The sequence below is a fragment of the Stigmatopora nigra genome, chromosome 18 (assembly GCF_051989575.1).
Source record: "Stigmatopora nigra isolate UIUO_SnigA chromosome 18, RoL_Snig_1.1, whole genome shotgun sequence".
NCBI lineage: Eukaryota > Metazoa > Chordata > Actinopteri > Syngnathiformes > Syngnathidae > Stigmatopora > Stigmatopora nigra.
Genome location: NC_135525.1, coordinates 2,258,970 through 2,281,302, shown reverse-complemented (window position 1 = coordinate 2,281,302; position 22,333 = coordinate 2,258,970). Strand labels below are relative to the sequence as shown.

The 22,333-nt window shown below is 41.6% G+C and overlaps 1 protein-coding gene across 2 annotated transcripts in view; it reads left to right on the top strand.

Annotated features, from left to right (window-relative positions):
* Positions 1-22,333, top strand: part of mtr (5-methyltetrahydrofolate-homocysteine methyltransferase) — a 91,150-nt gene that overhangs the window by 29,873 nt on the left and 38,944 nt on the right. For both annotated transcript variants that reach the window (XM_077739317.1, XM_077739318.1), the window contains exons 12-19: positions 155-234; positions 843-955; positions 2,860-3,000; positions 3,369-3,554; positions 8,355-8,534; positions 12,350-12,466; positions 19,833-19,973; positions 20,053-20,142. In XM_077739317.1, the coding sequence (XP_077595443.1) occupies positions 155-234; positions 843-955; positions 2,860-3,000; positions 3,369-3,554; positions 8,355-8,534; positions 12,350-12,466; positions 19,833-19,973; positions 20,053-20,142 (1,048 nt within the window). The remainder of the gene's footprint in view (positions 1-154; positions 235-842; positions 956-2,859; positions 3,001-3,368; positions 3,555-8,354; positions 8,535-12,349; positions 12,467-19,832; positions 19,974-20,052; positions 20,143-22,333) is intronic.

Sequence of the window (22,333 nt, the reverse complement as noted above, 5' to 3'; positions counted from 1 at the left end):
AGAAATAATCCCATTTGAAAACAACAACAAAAACATACTATTTGGGTGGAAGTATGGCGGCACCGCATGAAAAAAAAAATCCAATTGCAGCATCCGTGTGTCAGTCGAATTTGTATTTTACTTATTGTCAGTCTCTCCTTACCTTATCACACAGAGCCATCTCAGAAGCTGTCAAACTCTGTCAACCTAGAGCACCTGCTGAGGACCTTTCTCAAGACTACATGCTACTTTCAGGTACATCTGCTGTTTGCTTAGAAAAAACTGAACATCGGAAACTTTGTGTTGTTACTGAACATCGGAAACTTTGTGTTGTTACTAAACATTGGATACTGTCTTGTTAATGAACATCGGAAACTTTGTGTTGTTACTGAACATTGGATACTGTCTTGTTAATGAACATCGGAAACTTTGTGTTGTGATTGAGGTTTTTCAGTGTTATTCCTTTTGATGGTACTTTAAATGTAGTGAGTCTTTGTTTTTTAAAAATGAAGGACTCTCTGCTAATTGGGGAAGTCTGGGCGGTGGCTTGATAGTTTTTAAAACTTGGTCAATTTTGGCCATGTTTAGCCAGAACAGGACCTTATCAGTGCTGTCATTGTAATCTATGTTGAATTACAGTGCAAATATATTAAATCAATCACTGTGTATCATATACAATATGTTATATTATCGCATAATTATTTTTATTTTGAAAAAAACATTTGTCTTGTCTCAAGACAACTTAATCTTAACTTACATTAATTTTTGCCTTAGGTATAATTTTGTAAATCCCTTGGTTATTATCTAATAGTTTACTTTTTGTGGGAAAAAAGTACCTATCAAGTCTCTCTCTTTGATTTTAGGGTTGGAGCCATTCAAGATAGGCCCTTACACCAACTTTGTTAATATTGGTGAGCGCTGTAATGTGTCTGGTTCACGCAAATTTGCCAAAATGATTATGGCTGGGAACTATGAGGTGAGAAAGAGATCAAATCACATTTTTCTTAGCCGTCAGACATCTATCCTGTTTAAATATTTGCCCCTCCAAACAGAGGTCTTGCCCAGGAAATGAGGAGAACAATGTACACTGTAAACAAAATACATCTTTGTATACGTCATGCTAACTTAATTTTTTTAGTAGCAGTGTTCTCAACTACCCACATTTGGCAAGGGTGGGCTACAGCCCTTTGGCAACCCTTGTGAGGATGAGCATTACGGAAAATAAATTGATGTTTAGAGTGAGAATGTGTGTGTAAAGTAGCTTGTGACCTTTCAGCAAGCCAGGAGTAACAACCGTGCACGATGATCCGTCGTGCTCATAGTGGGATTCGCCGTCAAACTGACAGGATAAAGTTCGTTGATGAAATCAAAAGTGTTAAAAATAAGACTGATCTTGATACAAATTTGTTTGATGTCTGGCTGCCGTCAGAATCTTCTGTACTTTCAGGACATGAAATAAAACCCCAAGGGCTGGCCACGCCTAATCAAACGCATCTACCATATTTTCTCGTACATAAGCCGTATTTTTAACCCAACAAAATGATGACTAAATCAAGGGTACGGCTTATATGTGCACAAATTAGACTTGACCTGCACAAAACTGCAAGTTGATGAAGATGAAATGCCGTAGCGCAAGACAATGTGGCGTATACGGTCATTTCTTTTAAAATAGTGAAAAGAAAAAAAAAAGAAAAAAGGCCTCTGGCCTGGAATCTGCTGGGATATGGACCAGCAACCCCCAGTCCAGAAAATGAGTTCGGATGAGATGAGATAAAAGGGCTTTTGTGTTAGGACCTACCGTATGCATGCATGTACATCTGTGTATGTATATATGTGCTTATACATTAATATATATATATATATATATATATATATATATATATATATATATATATATATATATATATATATATATATATATATATATATATATATATATATATATACATACATACATACATACATACATACATACATACATACATACATACATACATACATACATACATACATATATATATATATATATATATATATATATATATATATATATATATATATATATATATATATATATATATATATATATATATATATATATATATATATATATATATATTTATTTATATATATATATATATATATATATATATATATATATATATATATATATATATATATATATATATATATATATATATATATATATATATATATAATTTCTCATCTCTTCTAATTTTTTGAACCGCTTTATTCTCATTAGGGATACGGGGGTGCTGGAGCCAATCCCAGCTGTCTCCGGGCCAGAGGCATGGGACACCCTGAATTGGTGGCCAGCCAATCGCAGGGCACAAGGAGACAGACAACCATGCACACTCTCATCCAGGGGCAATTTAGAGTGTCCAACCAACTTACCATGCATGTTTTTGGAATGTGAGAGGAAACAGGAGTACCCGGAGGAAACCCATGCATGCCCGGAGAGAACATGCAAACTCCACACAGGTGGACATGACCTGAATTTGAACTGAGGACCCCAGAGCTGTGAGGCCGATGCGCTAACCACTCGCTCCACTGGACCGCCTCTGAATTATCTATACTGTTAATTTCTTCAATAGTTTCCCAAAAAAGTCCATTCGAGTTGAACTATTATAGATCCCACACATGAGAAGCCTGCATGTATAATGCACAGGACGACCAATTAATTGGTGAGATGAATCAGTTCTATAGCTCATCTATTGCTCATGATACAAACAAACAGAAAGATATGCAGTTGTCAAAGGGAGGGGTCTCTGACATAAAGAGAGGATTTAGATGAATAAGAAATCTAATCCAAGATATATGTAATAGAATAATCCAAAATTTTCCTTTTCACATTTTCAGGATGCTTTAACTATTGCGAAGGCACAGGTGGAGATGGGAGCCCAAGTCCTTGATATCAACGTGGATGAGGGAATGCTGGATGGTCCAACAGCAATGGCTCGATTCTGTAATTGTATTGCTTCTGACCCCGATATTGCCCGGGTAATAGACTTTATCTAAATGTTTTCAGTTAATTTATAATTTATTGGCTTTTACACTTACATAAATGCTCTATAAAACATTTTGAAGCAATTTGAGCTAAGTTTCTAGAGGCTAAATGACCCACATAATACATTATTTAAAATTTCAGTTGTGTGCCTGTGTGTGGTATTTCATCTTCTTTAAAGGAGCAATATGTAAGATAAGATATACGTAAGTAATTTCGTAGGTAGAGGTCCCACTGCACATTGAACAACCATCTTATTTCCTGAATTATTGAAGAATGTGCCAACTCCCTACTGGAGTGTGTTTGTTTTCTTAAATGATACTATGATATTTGCTATTTTCAACTGTTGTCTTGTCTCCCCCAGGTTCCTCTGTGTATTGACTCGTCCAACTTCACAGTGATTGAATCTGGACTAAAATGTTGCCAGGGGAAATGTATAGTAAACAGCATAAGTTTAAAGGAAGGTGAGCAGGAGTTCTTGCGGAGAGCTGCAACTGTCAAGCGTTACGGCGCTGCTGTGGTTGTTATGGCCTTCGATGAGGATGGCCAGGTAAGATTACAGAATAGCTTTTTAAAGATTTCTGAATGTGTTAAGTTAAATACGTGTTAAGGGAAATAACTAATTTGAAGCCAAACAATCCTGTGTGTAAAAGTAATTGCCCCCTTCCTCTAAAAACTAGTGTGGCCTATTTGTTCATATTTGTGGATCAGCCACCTCTGGTAATATATGTATTTGCACATAATTCGTCCCACCAATGTGTAGCATCCACGGTTGAAATGATTCTTTCTCAAACTGATGGTCACACCTTATTTTTAAAATTCCCTTCATGTGAACACATCTTAAGAGCGATGATGCAAACAAACAAAAACATTTTTTTATTTTTTTTCCTTAAATTTACACAATAGCCTTTACCATAAGTTATAACACTTTACATTCTTTACAATCTCAATTTTTTTTAGAATTATTGTATGTATACAGAGAGTGCAAAATTAATAGGCATGTTGCATTTTGGAGGGTTCATTTGTTTATTGAACAATAACCATGTTCTCAATGAACCCAAAAGACTCATTAATATTAAAGCTGAATATTTTTGGCTGTTGATGTGGAGCTGTTTTAGTTTTAGCTATTTTTAGGAGAATACTGTCCATAATTTTCAGGCAACCATTTTGATTATTTATTTTCACCCAATATAGCAGCTCGACATTCACAATTACTGTAACCCTTCACCACTTTGCGAATTCAACATTCAATGGTTCTGACCATGTTGTCGTCGTTTTCCTGGACCCATTGTTTCAAACTGCATGCCATATTGAATATCTCCTGCAGATGTGTTGCAGGAAGCCCATGTTCTTCATCCTCATTCTCATCAATGTCTCGCAGCCTCTTCTTCCTCACTTCCCGATGGGATTATTTTAACGAGGTTTTCATCATTTGGGGTGGATGTTATAACTAACTCTCGAGTAGTGTGTTGACGTCCTCTCGTCATGCCAACTTCAAGACCTTATCTACAGCGTAAATTCCTCCTAATGCTGTTTCATGTTTTATTGCTAGTGGTTACCAGTCTCAGTGGTTTCCTTGAAAAAGCATATTGTTGCATTTTCTGAATGTTCGCTTCTTCTTTCTTAGTATACAGTAATCCCTCGCTTATCGCAGTTAATGGGGACCGGGACCCCCCCTGCAATAAGTGGATTCCGGGAAATAGGCGGGCGCCATCAAAAACGCTTGTAGAAACGTATAACACGTGCAAAAAACCACCACCAGGTTAATATGCTGTTCATTCAGGTTTTGTATTCCACATTAGAATGCAGGTGTTATGTTGGTGCATGCAAAAAAATCACTGCAAATGTAGTAAATGTAAACTTTTATTCAGAAAACTCAGAAATTCAAAAACATCATAGCAGAAATTCAAAAACATCATAGCAGTCCAGATGGATCTTCCGCAGTTCTTTGGCGCGTAAGAAACATTGTTATGGTGAGTTGGGAACGTTGTTTTTTTGGTCGGTGAGGATGCGCCTGTAAACAGCCATGACCTCATCGATGCGATTGCTGAAGTCGACTGCCCTCACCATGTTATCGTCCATTTCTTTGGCCTTTCTTTGGAGGTCTTCGGCAGTATTAAAGAGGTCCTGCAAATTATGTAAAGTAAGGCCACCTTTGTCAGCTTCGTCACCCTCGTCGTCGGCAGCAGGCTCCTCTTCCTCCTCACTCGCCGACTTGGTCATCTCCTGTAGGTCCTCCTCTGTCAGTGGGTCTGAGTGACAGTCGATGAGATTTGTAATCTCATCAGCCGTCATATCCGAGAAGCCTTCAGTTTGCACCAACCGAGCCAGCCTGACAGCCTTATCAACGGCAGAGTGATGGATTTTGTTAGGCGTGAAACCCGCATAGTCTTGAGTGATTTTGTCTGGCCACAATTTCCTCCAGCTGGAGATGAGTGTCTGTACTTTCATGCCCTTCGGGGCATTCTGAATGTTGGTCAGACACGTGGCTATGTTGTAGTCCTTCCAGTAGGACTTCATGCTGACGGTCTCGTCGGCCTCTTCAATGGAGGAGATGAAACCCTCCATTGTCGCCTTGGTGTAGAGGGCTTTGAAGGCCCTGATAAGCCCCTGATCCATGGGCTGGGTGAGGGAAGTGGTGTTGGGGGGAAGGAACTCCACCTGCACCCCCTCACGGTGCAAATTAGCTGCACGTCCTCCTGCACAGTCCATGAGTAGAACCACTTTGAAGGGCAGTCCCTTTTCGGCCAGGTAAAGTTTTACCTGCGGAACGAAGGAGTTGAAGAACCAGTCAAGTGTGAGGGCCTCGGTGATCCATGCTTTTTTGTTGGACATCCAGTAGACTGGCAGCAAGGCCCTGTTCTTGTTCTTCAACGCGCGAGGATTCAGTGACCGGGCCTCAGCAGGAATCCTGCTGCATTGCCACACAAGAGCAGAGTCACTCGATCCTTGTGGGCTTTGAAACTTGTCTTCTGGAGTTCATCCTTGAAGAGAAAGGTTCGGGACGGCATCCTCTTCCAGTAGAGTCCAGTTTCATCCATGTTGAAAACTTGCTCTGGGACATAGCCATTTTCTTCTATCATTCCCGGAAACACATCCTCAAGATAGCGCCTCGCTGCTGCTCCGTCTGCAGAGGCTGCATCTCCATGCAGCGACACATTCCTTAGTCCGACTCGCCGCTTAAACCTCTCAAGCCAGCCCTTGCTGGCAGTGAAAACCGGAGGTGGTCGTGGGTTAGTCTGGCTTGAGGTACCGGGCAGAGGATCACCTTCGTCGACATCTTCTTCCTCGTCGTCACCACTCTCAAGCACCATGGCGCCGAACAAAGATTTAGCCTTGCTACGGATTAAGTTTCCGTCCAGGCTGACTTGCTTCGCCCTACAATCACGGATCCAAATAACCAGTGCATTTTCCATTCGCACCATGACTTTATTCTGGGTGTTCACAACCCTTTTGGCATCTTTTGTGAAAGATGTTGCAGCAGTTTTGCGGATGTTCTTCTCCTTTTTTATGTACCGCACCGTGGATTCATTCAGGCCGCAATGTCGAGCTACGCTAGCGTAGCTACTTCCTGCTCTCAACTTGTCCAATAAACTCACTTTTTCGGGAATGGTCAACATCTTTCGCTTTTTCTTCGGCTCACTAGAAGCACCAAGGGATGGAGAGCGTTTGGGAGGCATCACGAAGGGCTTCACAAAACTTTTGCGCTTAAACTTGGCGAGAAGCGTACTGTACAGCACGAGATAAGCGTGGACTGAGAATGGGCATCGGGAGAAGCTTGGGCTTCCGTGGTGAATGGGCCAATGGGGAGTCGAGTACATTCAGTGAGCAATCAGCTTGCGCGCTTATGCCCGTGATGCGGCCGTGGTGCAGGCGTGATGCGGCCGTGATGCGGCTGTGATCCCCCATGATGCTTTGCGCATACGTGCATTTTTTGTGTTTTAAAATTTATAAAATGATGAAATTACTAATTCTAATTGAATATTTTGTTTCCACACCTTGTAAGACGATGTAATCTATAATTTTGATTTAATATCTTTAATTTTTTTTTTCCTGAAAAAAAATCTGCGAAGCTCTGAGTCCGCAATAGCTGAAGCGCGAAGTAGCGAGGGATTACTGTATTGATTCATGCTGCAATGGCGTGCTACGCCTTTATCAAAACTTGTCACATTCGGTCACCTGTCATCATGTGTCGTTTTTTTCTTGGGCTCATTGGATGCCTTAGATGGCCCAGGACACTAAGGAAGCATTTTCAACAGCGACTCAAAATCCAAACAAAACTGGAATATTTTCGGTGTAGTCTTTCTCCACAGCTGATGTGCATGACGGGAAATTCACTCACAACAAAACAGTTGAAGGGACGATATCGTCGTTCTTGGCCTTTTAACATTATTCAGTGGTTCATTCTTCTACAGTCTAAATATCGCTTTTTCTTAAGAGCTTCCCCTGAGGAAGTACTGCCTGCAGGCTCTGAGGTGGAGTCTCCTCTATTGATGACAGAGTCCTCTGGTGGATCAGATCCGCTCACAGTTTCTAATGGCTCTGGATGCTGTGGGATACCGCTGGTTGACACGCCTCTACAATCGTTCTACGGTACTACCCTGACCCAAGGTCACATGTTGAGGGTCATAACCGAAATATCAAAATCTCGGATACAAGAGGCTGGAATGAGTATCCTACACAGTGTCCAGGCTCTCTCTTCGGTGTAAGGTAAGAAAATAGGTCATCCAGGAGAGGGTCTGAGCAGTGCTCTGCTCCTCCGCATCAAGAGTAGTCAGATGAGCTTGACACTGTCTCCTGGCTCGTCTGTGAAAGCACTGGGATCCTCCTGGAAGAGCAGGATAGAATGGCTAGGGAGAGGGAAGCATGGGCTTGGCTGATGAATCTGCTGCCCTTACTACGACTTTGGATAAGTGTAAAAAAATAGATGTATTGACGGATTTCTAATCTCTTTTTATGATAATTAAAATTCTGTTGCAGCTCTTTGATATTTTCCATTGGGCTTAATTGCAGCAGCCAGATTCCACTTCGTTATGTATTAATTGAACTGGAATAGAATTAAATAGGTTTTTGTGTTGTTAGTGAAAGGGACCTTTTGTCACTTTCCGAAAAAAGGAAATTGGCAACATTTGCCATTCAACAAGGGAGGCAATTGCTTTTTCATCCAGATCTCTTGGCTTTTCCCCATTAATAAACGAATACCACATTTCAACAGCATTTTTTGTAATGCTATTGGAATGATCTTTGGGCAATATAATTGTTTTGGGGTGATGTTTTTGGGGTCTCTTCAGGTCACTGTTAATCCATCTACATGTGAAGTATTCTACATTAACAAAACTTTCCTTTCCAGGCCACAGATACAGCTCGCAAGTTGGAGATCTGCACCCGAGCTTATAATTTATTGGTTAACAAAATTGCGTTTAATCCCAACGACATCATCTTTGATCCTAATATCTTGACAATTGGTACCGGCATGGAGGAACACAATGACTATGCTGTCACTTTCATCTGGGCAACAAAAATGATTAAGGTACACTATTACACTCTTAGAATCAACAGCTAATTTTCTTTTGTCAACATCCAGTATATACAACAGGAATAAATGCTTTGTATTGACCACTATACAGACTTTTACATTACAGTGGTCTTCATATATACAGAGCCTTTGCCTGTACTTGTATTGAATAATGATTACATCATAACAATGACTTAAACTATAGGGCAGAGGTGCTCAAACATTTTTGCTCTAGATCTACTTTTCAGGCCTGGTGGCGCAAGTGGTTAGCGCGTCGGCCTCACAGCTCTGGGGTCATGGTTCAAATCAAGGTCACGTCCATCTGTGTGAAGTTTGCATGTTCTCTCTGGGCCTGCGTGGGTTCCCTCTGGGTACTTTGGTTTCCTCCCACATTCCAAAATCATGCATGGTAGGCTGATTAGACACTCTAAATTGCCCCTGGGTATCATCGGTGTGTGTACATGGTTGTCCGTCTCCTTGTGCCCTGCGATTCGCTGGCTACCGATTCAAGGTGTTGTCCTCCGGCTCCTGCCTGAGGTCAGCTGCGATAGCCCCCAGCGACCCTGAGATTAGTTGAGATCTACTTTTTTTCCAGGGCACCAACAAAGCTCATCAGTTATCTCATTTCATCTCATTTTTTGAACCGCTTTATCCTCATCTATCTCCGTCAATGGCAGCCAGAAGCCCATCGCAGTCGCCGGCAGCCGGATGTCCATCGCCGTCAATGGCAGCCGGACGTCCATCGCCGTCAATGGCAGTCAGACGTCAATGGCAGTCGGACGTCAATGGCAGTCGGACGTCAATCGCCGTCAATGGCAGCTTATTGATAATTTATTGGTAATTTATCAAACCTGGGTGATAGGTTCATTAATAATTACCCTTTGTAATTATCAATAACTGCAGGCAGACATCTTATTCAATTATTGACATTTAATTAAATAGATTGGATCACGGATAAGTATCCTTAAGGGAGGAGATCTTCCAAAGTATCCTCCTGAACAGTATTTTGCGTACAGCTTTAAGGCATTAAAACAAAAACAATCACGCCTTCATTTGACCTAACAATCATATAACAATTACATGAAGCCCGAAGTGCGTCACGTGGCAGAAACAACATCTTTGTTATGGATATGGCAGATATCCCGAGTCCTTGCCCGGTCAACCACCCTCACAGCCCGATACTGGGTGAGATGTAGCGTCAACAATCCTTGGAGAAGAACATGGGCGAGTGGACTACGTGGCAGTTTATGACCTCGAGCCGAACAATAGAAAGACTTTTAATGATTTAACAAAGAAATGAATTACTACACATATATGTATAATAGTAACACAGAATAAACCCAACACTGGGGATTGAAATATAAGAAAAAAAACACAAAAAGACAATTGAAGGTGAAAAATGTATTTTCAAATTTTCTTTCAACATTAAGAACATTATTATTCAATGAAAGAAAGCAGTCTTCAAATTGAGAGTGATGAGCGGTATTACAGGGCAAAGGGAAATGAATGAGGTCATTGATTTTTACTATAGTTTGGACAACGTCGGCGGACCGGATTAAAAAGCCTAACGGGCCGTATATGACCGTTGTGCCGTAGTTTGAAAGAAATGTACACACACCCCAATATGAGCGAAGACGAGGGCGGGGCGAGCGTGCAAATTCGGCGCTTAATAGCATGTACACACGCCAATAGATCTGCCGAGAGCGAGCGATATATTGATATTAATGCTCTTTTACATTGTCAATGCAATTACAAACTTACTCTTTCTCTCATGATGATAATTTTGAGAGCGAGAGCCATAAGCTGTTCCTCATTTCCTCAGTTGAGCTCTGTTCTATGTCCTTGATTAATATCCAGCTATAACCAGCTGTGATTCACCTCAGCCATTGTCTGTAACTCACTTGTGCCTGGAATATTCTGTAAATAAAATCTTTGAAGAAACTGTTCATCACCTCCAGCCTGTATTCAGATAACCAACATTCTTACTACCTGAAATTAAACGAACATGCGGAGCAAAAAGACACACTTCTCCAACAATCTCAAAAGGAACACATTCACACTTAAGATGCACACACATATTTAACAGCAAATATATCCACACTTGCAATGCATACACACATTTAACAGGAAACATTCACATTTTTGATTCACACACACGTGTGAAAAAACATTTATCATGTGAAAAAACATTTATCATGTGATGTCAACCAATGTTCCCTCTAATTTTTTGTTTGTCTGGCCGGAAAGACAACCTCCCTGAGCACACTGAATACCAGTGTGAGCAACATCATCATTGCTCGCTATGGGCACACACCAGTATCACATCTGCCATATTCAGGTGCATGTCTACTATGCATAAATGATTTAGTAATAATAAAATGTAATGAATAATATCTATGAATGGGCGGCCCGGCGGATGAGTAGTTCGCGCGTCGTCCTAACAGCTCTGGGGTCCTGGGTTCAAATCCAGGTCGGTCCACCTATGTTCAATTTGCATATTCTCCCTGGGTCTGCGTGGGTTTCGTCTGTGTACTCTGTTTTCCTCCCACATCCCAAAAATATGCATTGTAGGCTGATTGGACACTCTAAAATTGTCCCTAAGTATGTGTCTGAGTGTGCGTGGCTGTCCGTCTCCTTGTACCCTGCGATCGGCTGGCCACCGATACAGGGTGTCCCCCGCCCCTGCCCCAAAGTCATCAGGGATAGGCTCCAGCACCCTCCACAAGTGATAAAGTGGTTCAGAAAATGAATGAAAAAATATCTATGAATAAAACATCTTTATAAATGCCATTATAATATGCACAAATTTGACTTACATTTAATTTTATTTTAGACATCTGTCCTTCTCACTTCTCATTCTCGTTCAAATGACTTTTCTGCTGAACCTGTCACTTGAGATAGTCAAGTTTCCATTTATATGTAATATTTTTCCATGAATTTGCTTTGATTTATTTAATAAAGGATAGTGCATATTAATGAACATATTTATATTCATGTTAATGGACATATATATGTAAGATTGTAGCCGGGGGCGAAGTTCCATTTAGAGTCCATTAAAGACAAACGATCACACATACTAGACACACGCAGGCACACAACCACACACACAGTCAGTTCTCACCCAATTTCACCACTTGTTCTTCTATTTGCACAGTATAGTAAAAAGGAATGTATTAAGAAATATTAAAATGTAATTAAAAAAAAGATAGGACGGTAAAACACAAAAATCATTAGTGAACAGAGATACTGCCACGTGAACGGCGGTTTCATGAGGAAAGGGGGGAAAAAGTTGGATTTTTTTGGGTGCGCGCCATATGATTGCTGCTGCGCGGAGAAGACGAGAGTAGTGCGCAATTGTGCACTCGTGAAGCTTAGAGGGAACATTGATGTCAACACAATAGGCATAAAACATGCATAAATTCATCAAATGTGTGTGAAATGTGCAACATCTCAGTCCATGTGATTAGCTTTAAAGCATAGTGACATCGGATTGACTGCAAGCCTGCTAGAAAGAATAAAATGCACTTGTGTTTTTCGGATGCACGAAATGAGTCTCCAAATGATTCTCACATACAAAGCATGCCATTTGTGCATCCAAGATAACTCAGACACATTTGATGAATCTGTGTTTTTTTTCACGTGTTTACAAATCCCAAAATATGTGTGTTTGTTTTTGGCAGATGTGTTAGTAAATTACTCTTTCTTTTTCTCTTCTGAGTAAGATGAGTTTTCAAATGTTTTTTGTAGTTCATAGATCACTCCTGTCACCCACAGTATATGGGTGGATAAAATAAAAAAAATGTATTTTGTATAATTGTGTATTTGCATAGGAGACATTACCAGGAGCCAGGGTGAGTGGAGGCCTCTCCAATCTTTCTTTTTCGTTCAGAGGAATGGAAGCAATCCGAGAAGCTATGCATGGAGCATTTCTCTATCACGCCATTAAGGTATGTCAATAATAAATCTATTTTTACATCTCTGTTCTTTGCATAACCCCCTCAGAGTTCTATTAGAATTACCAGCATATTTATAAATTTCATATTTTCGGGTCTATAAGTCGCTCTGGAGTAGAAATCGAACCAGTTGATGCAGCCTGTCAGGAGCGGCTCGTTTGCCCCTCCTGGCTTGACGTCATTTCATCAGCTGTAGACAATCCTTGATTACGTCCTGATGTGTGTATTTAAGTGCGACGGAAGTAGTAGTCACTGTTGGATCGCCTGCGCATTTCCATGACGTAACTTCCTGCACGACACGCCGTGTCTAGCATACATCGCTACAAGGTATAATTCCCCATGCTTCGGTTCTGTTACTTTTGGGATATTCAAGCCCTTGTTGTTTTGTAAACTTTGTTTGAGTTATTAAAACCTACCACCATGAGATCAGCCACTCCTGTTCATTGTCAGGAATGGCTGATCTCATGGTGGTTGTTGTGGTTGTTATTACACATTAAAAAGAGTAAACATATTTTCAGAATGCAAAATACAACTATACTTTGATTACAATGATCTTTCATACAGAATTTGATAAAGCAAGCAATGTTCATTGTAGGAATGGCTGAACTCATGGTGGTAGGTTTTAATAACTCAAACAAAGTTTACAAAACAACAAGGGCTTGAATATCCCAAAAGTAACAGAACCAATGCATGGGGAATTATACCTTGTAGCGATGTATGCTAGACACGGCGTGTCGTGCAGGAAGTTACGTCATGGAAATGCGTTCCTACGTTGCCACGAATGGGTCTAACTTCCCCCATATGATTTTGAAGGCTTTCTCATTAAATCCGTGTGGTCAAGGGGCTTCAAGTAGGATGGCTGGCGTCGACGAGTGCGTCGGCGCGAGCGTGGGTGGCGTCCCGCTGGGTCCATGTGGTCGGATCAATCTGTTACGGTCACGCCGCGTAATCGTGTTTTACATTTTTATATCTTTCTTCTCCGTTGGCTCTGTTTTCTCCGCCTCCACCCTGAGTTTCAGATGCAACCTACCTATTATGCACACAAATGTCCTCAAAATAGGATAATCACTTTCCAACGGATAGTACATATAACTTGTATTAGCGACCGCCTCGCCATTCGCAATGGGTAACGGAAAAAAATCTGAAAAAATGCTACGCTCCGCCCAGTGCTCGCAGAGACATTACAAGAGGGAGTTGTGACCAGAGAGGCATTACAAGAGGGAGTTGTGGGGAGAGAGACAGTGCCCATAATTAGCGCCCATAATTTTCTTATGAGCAGCTTCTTGTGTCCGCTGTCTGCTCGTATATTAAAATTAGTCTCCTATCTCAAGGTAAATATTTGCCCAAAATTTTACTCAAATCTCAAATTTCTCGTATGCCGTGGTACCATTGTACATATGTACAATTATCAAAACGTTTATATGTATTAAATGTTACGGCCATAAGCATATAAGAGACTAATGCATTAATATCTAAACATAATGTCTTCATCGTCTTTCATACCACGCATCGCGCATCCTTGAAAGAGTTGCAGGGGTTGCTGGAGCCTAACCCAGCTGATTTCAAGCGACCCTTTACTAGAGATGAGATCTTTTGCCCGTACCCAAACCTGAACTTTAAATAAAAGGTTAAAGGTTAAAGGTTGAAATCATCAAACATCTATATTCTCGTATAAAAGATCTAGATGTTTATACAGTCTTGTTTAAGTCAGATTTCAGGACAAAAGACAGGCTTTAATTTGTTTTCGTAAACCATGTCTCCCCCTGACTCGGGAGTCACGGATCCTTACAAATAAAATATGGAATTTCGGGTTTGCTTCAGCCTCAGTCCAGCAAATCAAGTTAATTTGCCGGGCTCGGGCCGGGCCCTAATACCCATGAACCGATTAGGGTTGGGCCGTATTTTTCTGGCCTGATCTCACCTCTACCCTTTACGTTCCCACCCTCATCAATGGTCACAAACTGTGGGTCGTGACCCAAAAAAAACAAGATCCTGGATACAGGCGCAGAAATGAGTTCCCCGCAGACTCTCTCTTAGAGATAAGGTGAGAAGTTCGGTCATCTGTGAGGGTCTCGAAGTTGAGCCGCTGCTCCTCCGTATCAAGAGGAGCCAGATGATTTAGCTCGGGCATCTGATCAGGACGTCTCCCTCGGGAGGTGATCCAGGCACGTCCCACGAGGAGGGCATGGGGCCGCCCTCAGACACGCTGAGAAGACCATATGTCCTGGCTGGCCTAGGACCGCCTTTGTGTCCTCCCAGAAGAGATGGATTAAGTGGCTGGGGAGAGGGAAGTCTTGGCCTCCTTCCTGCAGCTGCTACCCCCGCGACCTGACTTTGCAAAAATTGGGAGAAGATGAGATGATATGACAAACTCGAGCTTTCTTTGTTAACGTTTTCAAAAGGAGAAGTTCAGCTGTAAGGCCCCATGGTCTGCGCCTTGTGATCCACAATTAGACTTCTGACCTCTCTGCTGTTCGCAGGCTTTTTATTGCCCTGACCGAGGAGGTTTTGAGCACCTTCCCAGTTACTCCGTCGGGGTCAGCAGCTTTCCTGGTGTTCACAGACTCATTACCAGTCTCACTTCATGTTCCTGAAAGTTAAGTGTACTGCTGCAGGGTGGTGGTGGGGGTGTTGAGACGGGGACTGATTTGTCAGTCTCACAGCGTGCAAGGAAACGATTCAGTTCCCCAGCTAGTGAGGCATCTGGGTTAACAGACATATTATTGATCTTGTAATTGGTATTATATGTCGTATTCCCTGCCACATCTTCTTTGGGTTATTTTCTGTGAAGTGCATCTCAATTTTCTTTGTATATGCTTCCTTGGCCTTTTTAATGCCTCTCTTTAGCTCTCGGCTCTGGCAGTGCTGTATTGTACCTTGTCTCCTGACCTGAAGGCGTTGTTACGGCATTTGATGAGTGCCTGTGTCTCCTTGGTCATCCAGGGTTTTTGTTAGGAAAACCCTGTATCCACAGTTAATTCTCAGTGACGTTGTCTGTGCAATTTTTTTTGTAGGAAAGTACTGTATCCGTGTAGTCCTGGAGCTGAGAAAGGGCCAAGTTTTTATTATCTTTATTTGTGGCCTTATTGGCCTCCGGAGTGGGGTGTATGCGGGGGTGAAGGACAGGCAGAGATCTGATCAAGCCAGGTGAGGGAGGGAAGTGGCTTTATAAGCATGTTTGATATTAGAATAAACATAGTCTAGAGTTTTGTTTCCTCTGGTGTGACACTTCACGTACTGGATAAATTTAGGCAGAACATTCTTTATACATGCTCTATTGAAGTCACCAGCGACAATAAATACTCCACCGGGGTGGTCAAGCTGCTGTTTGTTTACAGCCGTTAGCAGGAGGTTAAGTGCCGTGTTGACGTTAGCATCCGGAGGTATATAGATCGCCATTACTATGACGACCATTAGTTCGCTAGGTACATAGAAGGGCCTGCACCGTATCCCCAATAGCTCTAAATCCGGGGAGCAGTGAGTGTTCAAAAATCCCACTGTCGCAACACCAATCATTGTGTATTAACACCCAAAGTTCCCCTCCTTTGCTTTTACCAGTTAATTCTTTTGAACAATTGTTTTGAAATAGCATTCGGCTAGCTAGTGATACCGCGGCGTCGGGAATTTGCGGGTGTAGCCATGTTTCCGTGATGAGAATAATGTTGCAGTTCCTAACAAAGCTGTTGGTAGAAAACCAAAGTTTCAACTCATCAATTTTGTGGGTGAAGGATCTGGCGTTGGTCAAAAAGATACTCGGAAGTGGTGCCCGGTGTGGTTGCTGACTTACCTTAGCAGCTAGGCCTGCCCGGCATCCGCGCTTTTGCTTCCTTTCCCTTCGCCGTCACCGACGTACTCTGAGTGGGCTGACTATCCACGGAGATCCCGGAGGTCTCGAGATGTACTCGGAGATATCGTAAGTCCGTTGGTAGTCTGCTGTGACGGATGTATCGCATCTCCTTCCGAGAGTAATTAAATCCTGGTGACTGTAGATTAACGAATGACACCAAACTGGAGACCATAGTGTCGCTGCACCCGTGCCCGCCACCATCTTGTCAAAGAGAATCATTCTCGCACTTGTCAAAACAGATGAAAGTCAGGAAGCCACTTGGAGCGTCTGTAGTTGCTGCAGGTGAAGTTCCCAGATTAGATTCCCAGCACTGCAAGGCGTTCTGGATCTTCTTTGTTTTTTCCACTACCAACATCCAAGTCGTTTTGGCTTTTCTTTGTCTAGTCTAACCAAGGCTTTCACTAGCTAAGCTTTTATTTCGGAAAGCAAACCGTATTCTTTGTTGCAAGCACCTTGAGATACAATCTTAATGCGTTCCGGAAGTAAACTCCTATGTCAATTTCCTCGTATCTCAGATCAATTTTTCCCATTTAAAATAACGAAATGTGAATTACTTTGTTCCCACCCTCTGAAAAAACATTTAAAAATAGGGTATTATAATGCAAATACATGTTTCAATTGATGTAATTCACCACCTACGCTCACAAAGTAGTGTTTCCTCGCTACTTCGCGCTTCAGCTACTGCGGACTCAGAGCTTTGCAGATTTTTTTCAGGAAAAATAAAAAATAAAATTAAAGATATTAAATTAAATTAGAAATTACATCATTTTACAAGATGTGGAAACAAAATATTCAATTAGAATTAGTAATTGCATCATTTTACAAAATTTTCAAACACAAAGAATGCACATATGCGCAAAGCATCACGGGGCATCACGGGCATAAACGCAAGCTGATTGACCAGCTGAATGCTCACTGAATACTCGACTCCCCATTGGCCCATTCACCACAGAAGCCCAAGCTTCTCCCGATGCCCATTTCCAGTCCACGCTTATCTCGTGCTAGCATACAGCACGCTTCTCGCCTAGCCAAAGCTAAGCGTAAAAGTTTTGTGAAGCCCTTCGTGATGCCTCCCAAACGCTCTCCACCCCTTGGTGCATCCAGTGAGTCGAAGAAAAAGCGAAAGATTTTGACAATTACCGAAAAAAGTGAGTTTATTGGACAGGTTGAGACCAGGAAATAGCTACGCGAGCGTAGCTCGACAATGTGGCCTTAACGAATCCACGGTGCAGTACATAAAGAAGGAGGAAAAGAACATCCGCAAAACTGCTGCAACTTCTTTCACAAAAGATGCCAAAAGGGTTGTGACCACCCAGAATAAGGCCAATGTGCGAATGGAAAATGCACTGGCTATTTGGATCCGTGATTGTAGGGCGAAGAAAATCAGCCTGGACGGAAACTTAATCCGAAGTAAGGCTAAGGGTGGTGACGACGACAACAACGTTCAAAACGAGGAAGAAGACGATGACGAAGGTGATCCTCTGCCCGGTGCCTCAAGACAGACTAACCCACGACCACGTACGGCTTTCGCTGCCAGCAAGGGCTGGCTTGAGAGGTTTAAGCGGCGAGTCAGACTTAAGAATGTGTCTTTGCATGGAGATGCAGCCTCTGCAGACGGTGCAGCAGCGAGGCGTTATGTTGAGGATGTGTTTCCGGGAATGGTAGAAGAAAATGGCTATGTCCCGGAGCAAGTCTTCAACCTGGATGAAACAGGACTCTACTGGAAGAGGATGCCGTCCCGGACATTTCTTTTCAAGGACAAACTCCAGAAGACAGGTTTCAAAGCCCACAAGGATCGCGTGACTCTGCTCTTGTGTGGAAATGCAGCCGGATTAATGCTGAAGCCTGGTCACTGAATCCTCGCGCATTGAAGAACAAGAACACAGCCTTACTGCCAGTCTACTGGATGTCCAACAAAAAGGCATGGATCACCAAGGCCCTCACACTTGATTGGTTCTTTAACTCTTTCATAACACAGGTAAAGGTTTACCTGGCTGAAAAGGGACTGCCCTTTGTGGTTCTCCTCATGGGCTGTGCAGGAGGTCATGCAGCTAATTTGTACCATGAAGGGGTGCAGGTGGAGTTCCTTCCTCCCAACACCACTTCCATTATACAGCCCATGAATCAGGGGGTTATTAGGGTATTCTAAGCCCTCTACACCAGGTCGACAATGGAGGGTCTCATTTCTCCATTGAAAAAAAATATCTATCTAGTGGTTATGATCTGCTATATTATATGACATTATAGTGTACTGTATTGTACGGATTTCTTACCTTTGAGATAGACTGGAGTGACTAACTGTAGAGGAGACTTGACACGTTCGGTTTGCTACACTTTTGTGACATTACGTAACATAAAATTTAACTTAAATTAACTACGCTTACTATACACACCTAGAATTGTAGGTAACCTTGTTGTGCTATAACCGAGGCAAAGGTGTTCATGTATTCCACCGTGGATTTTGAGTCGGAACTAGATGCTTCCCTGTATCCCCAGTTCGTTTTGTAAATCACACACTGAATTTTGGCTGGTGTCTCTCTCAGATGCTTGCTTTACTTTCAAGTCCTCACAGATTCCTCTCCTTTCTTCTTTATCCACAATAAAATAATCTACCCTCTCCCCCTCTGTTATGAATGCCACTGTGCAGCTTGAAAAGAACTACCTAGCGGCCGCATCGTATGCTCGTATGCTCGTATGTCAAATTTGTCTCGTATCTCAGGACAAAGATTTGCTTGGAATTTTTTTCCTCGTATTTCAAATTTCTTGTACGTTGGAACACTTGTATATCAAGGTATTACTGTATTAATAAGAAAAATCCTTACATTTCCCCGTGTTTATTATATATGTGCACATAATCAAATCTCTTTCTTGCGGCTATATCTTATCTTATCTATTAATTCATTTTTATGACAAACATAAATTTCACCCGAGGGAGGGCTGGGGATTTGCAGGTCTGCTCTATAGACAAATTCCCCTTACTCTCAAGTCAGGTCTGAAAAAGTAAGAACAAATTCATTCCCGTCTAATTCACTTTCATATTGATCATAGTCATGGACATTAATACTCACCAGTAGGCTTTGTAAGAAGTGGATATAATTTTTGCAATTTGGAATTTGTAAGGCCAATTCCAGTAATTATACGTCGGTTTAGAAAACAGCGTATTTGAGAAATAATCACCCACCTCAAAACCACTTTTCTAATGTAAATAAAAGACGAGTGCAGACGGACAGTTTACTGGATTTTTTTTGGCTTTTAAACTCCAAAATGTTTTCAATTTTCAACATATAATATTCATAGTAAATATATGAATTATATTTCAGAGGAGGTCAAATTCGATATTTTTAAATTATACAAGTTCCATCTAAGTAGGAAAAATGTGCGACTTGCAGTCTGGAAAATATGCTACATTACTTGGTAACCAATATCATTTGTGATGGAATAATTAGTAACTAACCCATCACACATAATTAGTCCAACCTTGGTGTGTCCTAATGCTCATTGTTTTTTTCTCAGGCTGGTATGGATATGGGAATAGTGAATGCTGGAAATCTGCCAGTGTACGACGATATTGAAAAAGAACTGTTGTCACTATGTGAAAACCTGATCTGGAACAAAGACGTTGAAGCTACAGAGAAGCTTCTGGCATATGCACAAGTACATTTACGCAATAAAATGATCGTCCTATTTCTTAGACTGTGTGTTATGTTGCATTTTTTTTAAACAATATTCACAGAACTTTGTGAAGGGAGGAAAAAAAGTTATTCAAACTGACAAGTGGAGGGAGCAAAGTGTGGAAGAGAGGTTGGCATATGCCCTCATCAAGGTAAGTCTTAATTGTCTTTTTAATTTAAAAATTCAACCTTGGGCTCGGGGCGGACCGGTGGTGCGAGTGGCTAGCTCATCGGCCTCATAGCTCTGGCGTCCTCGGTTCAAATACAGGTCGGTCCACCTGTGTGGAGTTTGCATGTTTTCCCGGGGCCTGCGTGGGTTTCCTCCGGGTACTCCGGTTTCCTCACACACTCCAAAAAACATGCATTGTAGGCTGATTGGACACTAAATTGTCCCTAGATATGGAAGTGAGTGTGCATGGTTGTCTGTCTCCTTGTGCCCTGCGATCGGCTGGCCACCGATTCAGGGTGTCCCCTGTTTTTGGCCCGAAATTAACTGGGATAGGGTACAGCACCTCCCACCACCCTAATGAGGATAATGCGGTTCAGAAAATGAGATGTGATGAAAATCTTGTTTCCTACCACATTCCAAACACACGCATGGTAGGCTGATTGGACACTCTAAATTGACCCTATGTATGAGTGAGAGCATTAATGGTTGTTTGTCTCCGTGTGCCCTGTGATTGGTTAGCCACCAATTCAGTTTCTCCCCTGCCTCTGGCCCAAAGTCAGGTGGGATAAGCTCCAGCACCCCCTGTGACCCGAGTGCGGATAAAGCGGTTCAGAAAATGAGATGAGATGAGAAATTTGTTTTAACTTTTTAAAACCAAATGTCTAATCAACGGTGCACTATAGTTATTACGAACCTGGTTTAATCATGTGATTTGTGAAGGATTACATGTTGTTTCAAGGGACCATGTTCAATATCCTTGCTCTACGTTTATTCATTTTTTGAACCGCTTATCCACAAAGGGACACAGGGTGTGCTGGGGCCTACAAAGCAGGGCACATTCTGAATCAGCGGACAGCCATCTCCGGGCACAAGGAGACAGACAACTGTTCATGCTCACACTCATATCTATTGGCCATTTAGAGTGTCCACAAGCCTCCCCTCCATGTTTTTTTGGATGGGGGGGGGGGGGGTCTAGTGTATCCGGCAAAAACTCACGCAAGCCTGGATAAAGCGTGGTAACTCCACACAAGTTGGTAAAACCAACCTGGGATTGAACCCTCGACACCAGAAGTGTTAGTGTTCCAGGCCAGTTTGCTCTACATAATGCTAGAAGAAGAAATGTATGGTCAACATACGTAACTATAACATTTCACTCTCGCAATCTTCATTAGATTAGATTATATTAGATTAGATTAGTTTAGATTAGACTAGATTAGATTAGATTACTTCATTCATCCTGTATTCAGGAATTTTCATTGTCACAATAGCAAGAGGGTGAGAATATAGACACAGTAAAAGACATTTTAGACAAAATATATAGGTAAGACAAATGAATAAATACATACATACATACGTACGTACGTATGCACGCACGCACACATACGTACACACACATAAATATGTGTGTTGCTGAAAGCGTTGCATAGTGGGTGAATTGTCTAGGCTTTTACTTCTACTAAATAAATTTAGAGATTAAAATGCAAAATTTGTAGAACTGCAAGGAAAAAGCATTCTCATACATTAGCTTGTTCATGGGTAAGATTGACATTTAGAAACAACAAATGCATATGCTTCTAGTACCTGATCTATTTGCTCCTGTCTGGTTGAACATGATGTGGTCACATGCTTTACATGTGCCTCATCCCCTCTCCTGTCTGCACAGCGCACTTCAACTCATTAACTTCAATATCAATGTTTTATCTAGTTTAGAAACAGTCAATCAACTGGAAGGATTCAGACTCCAACATTTCTTCATTACTGTTATGGCATTTTGGCATTAGTACTGAGACATTGACCTTACTAAAATTTTAGTCAACGTACCTTCACACCTGCAATTAACCCATTCATACATGAAACATATCTTGCCATAGTTTTATTAAATTTATTGTGTCTTCTTTTAATATTTGAACAATTTTTGTTCCTTATTCGCAAAAAATAATTTGAAGTCACTTCCTTACCTGAGATGTTCCAGCGTATAACTATTGACGCCTTCATCCAAATGTCACTGGTTGTGGAGTGACTCAGTTGCATCAGCTGATGAAGATGATTCACACCAACACCAGCGATGGTTTCTTTTACAAAGCAAGCAAAATCTGGAGGCGGACGTAATACGCCGAAATATGTCAGATAAGAAAATAACCTAAAAATTATTGTTTTTGAATAAGGAACAAAAA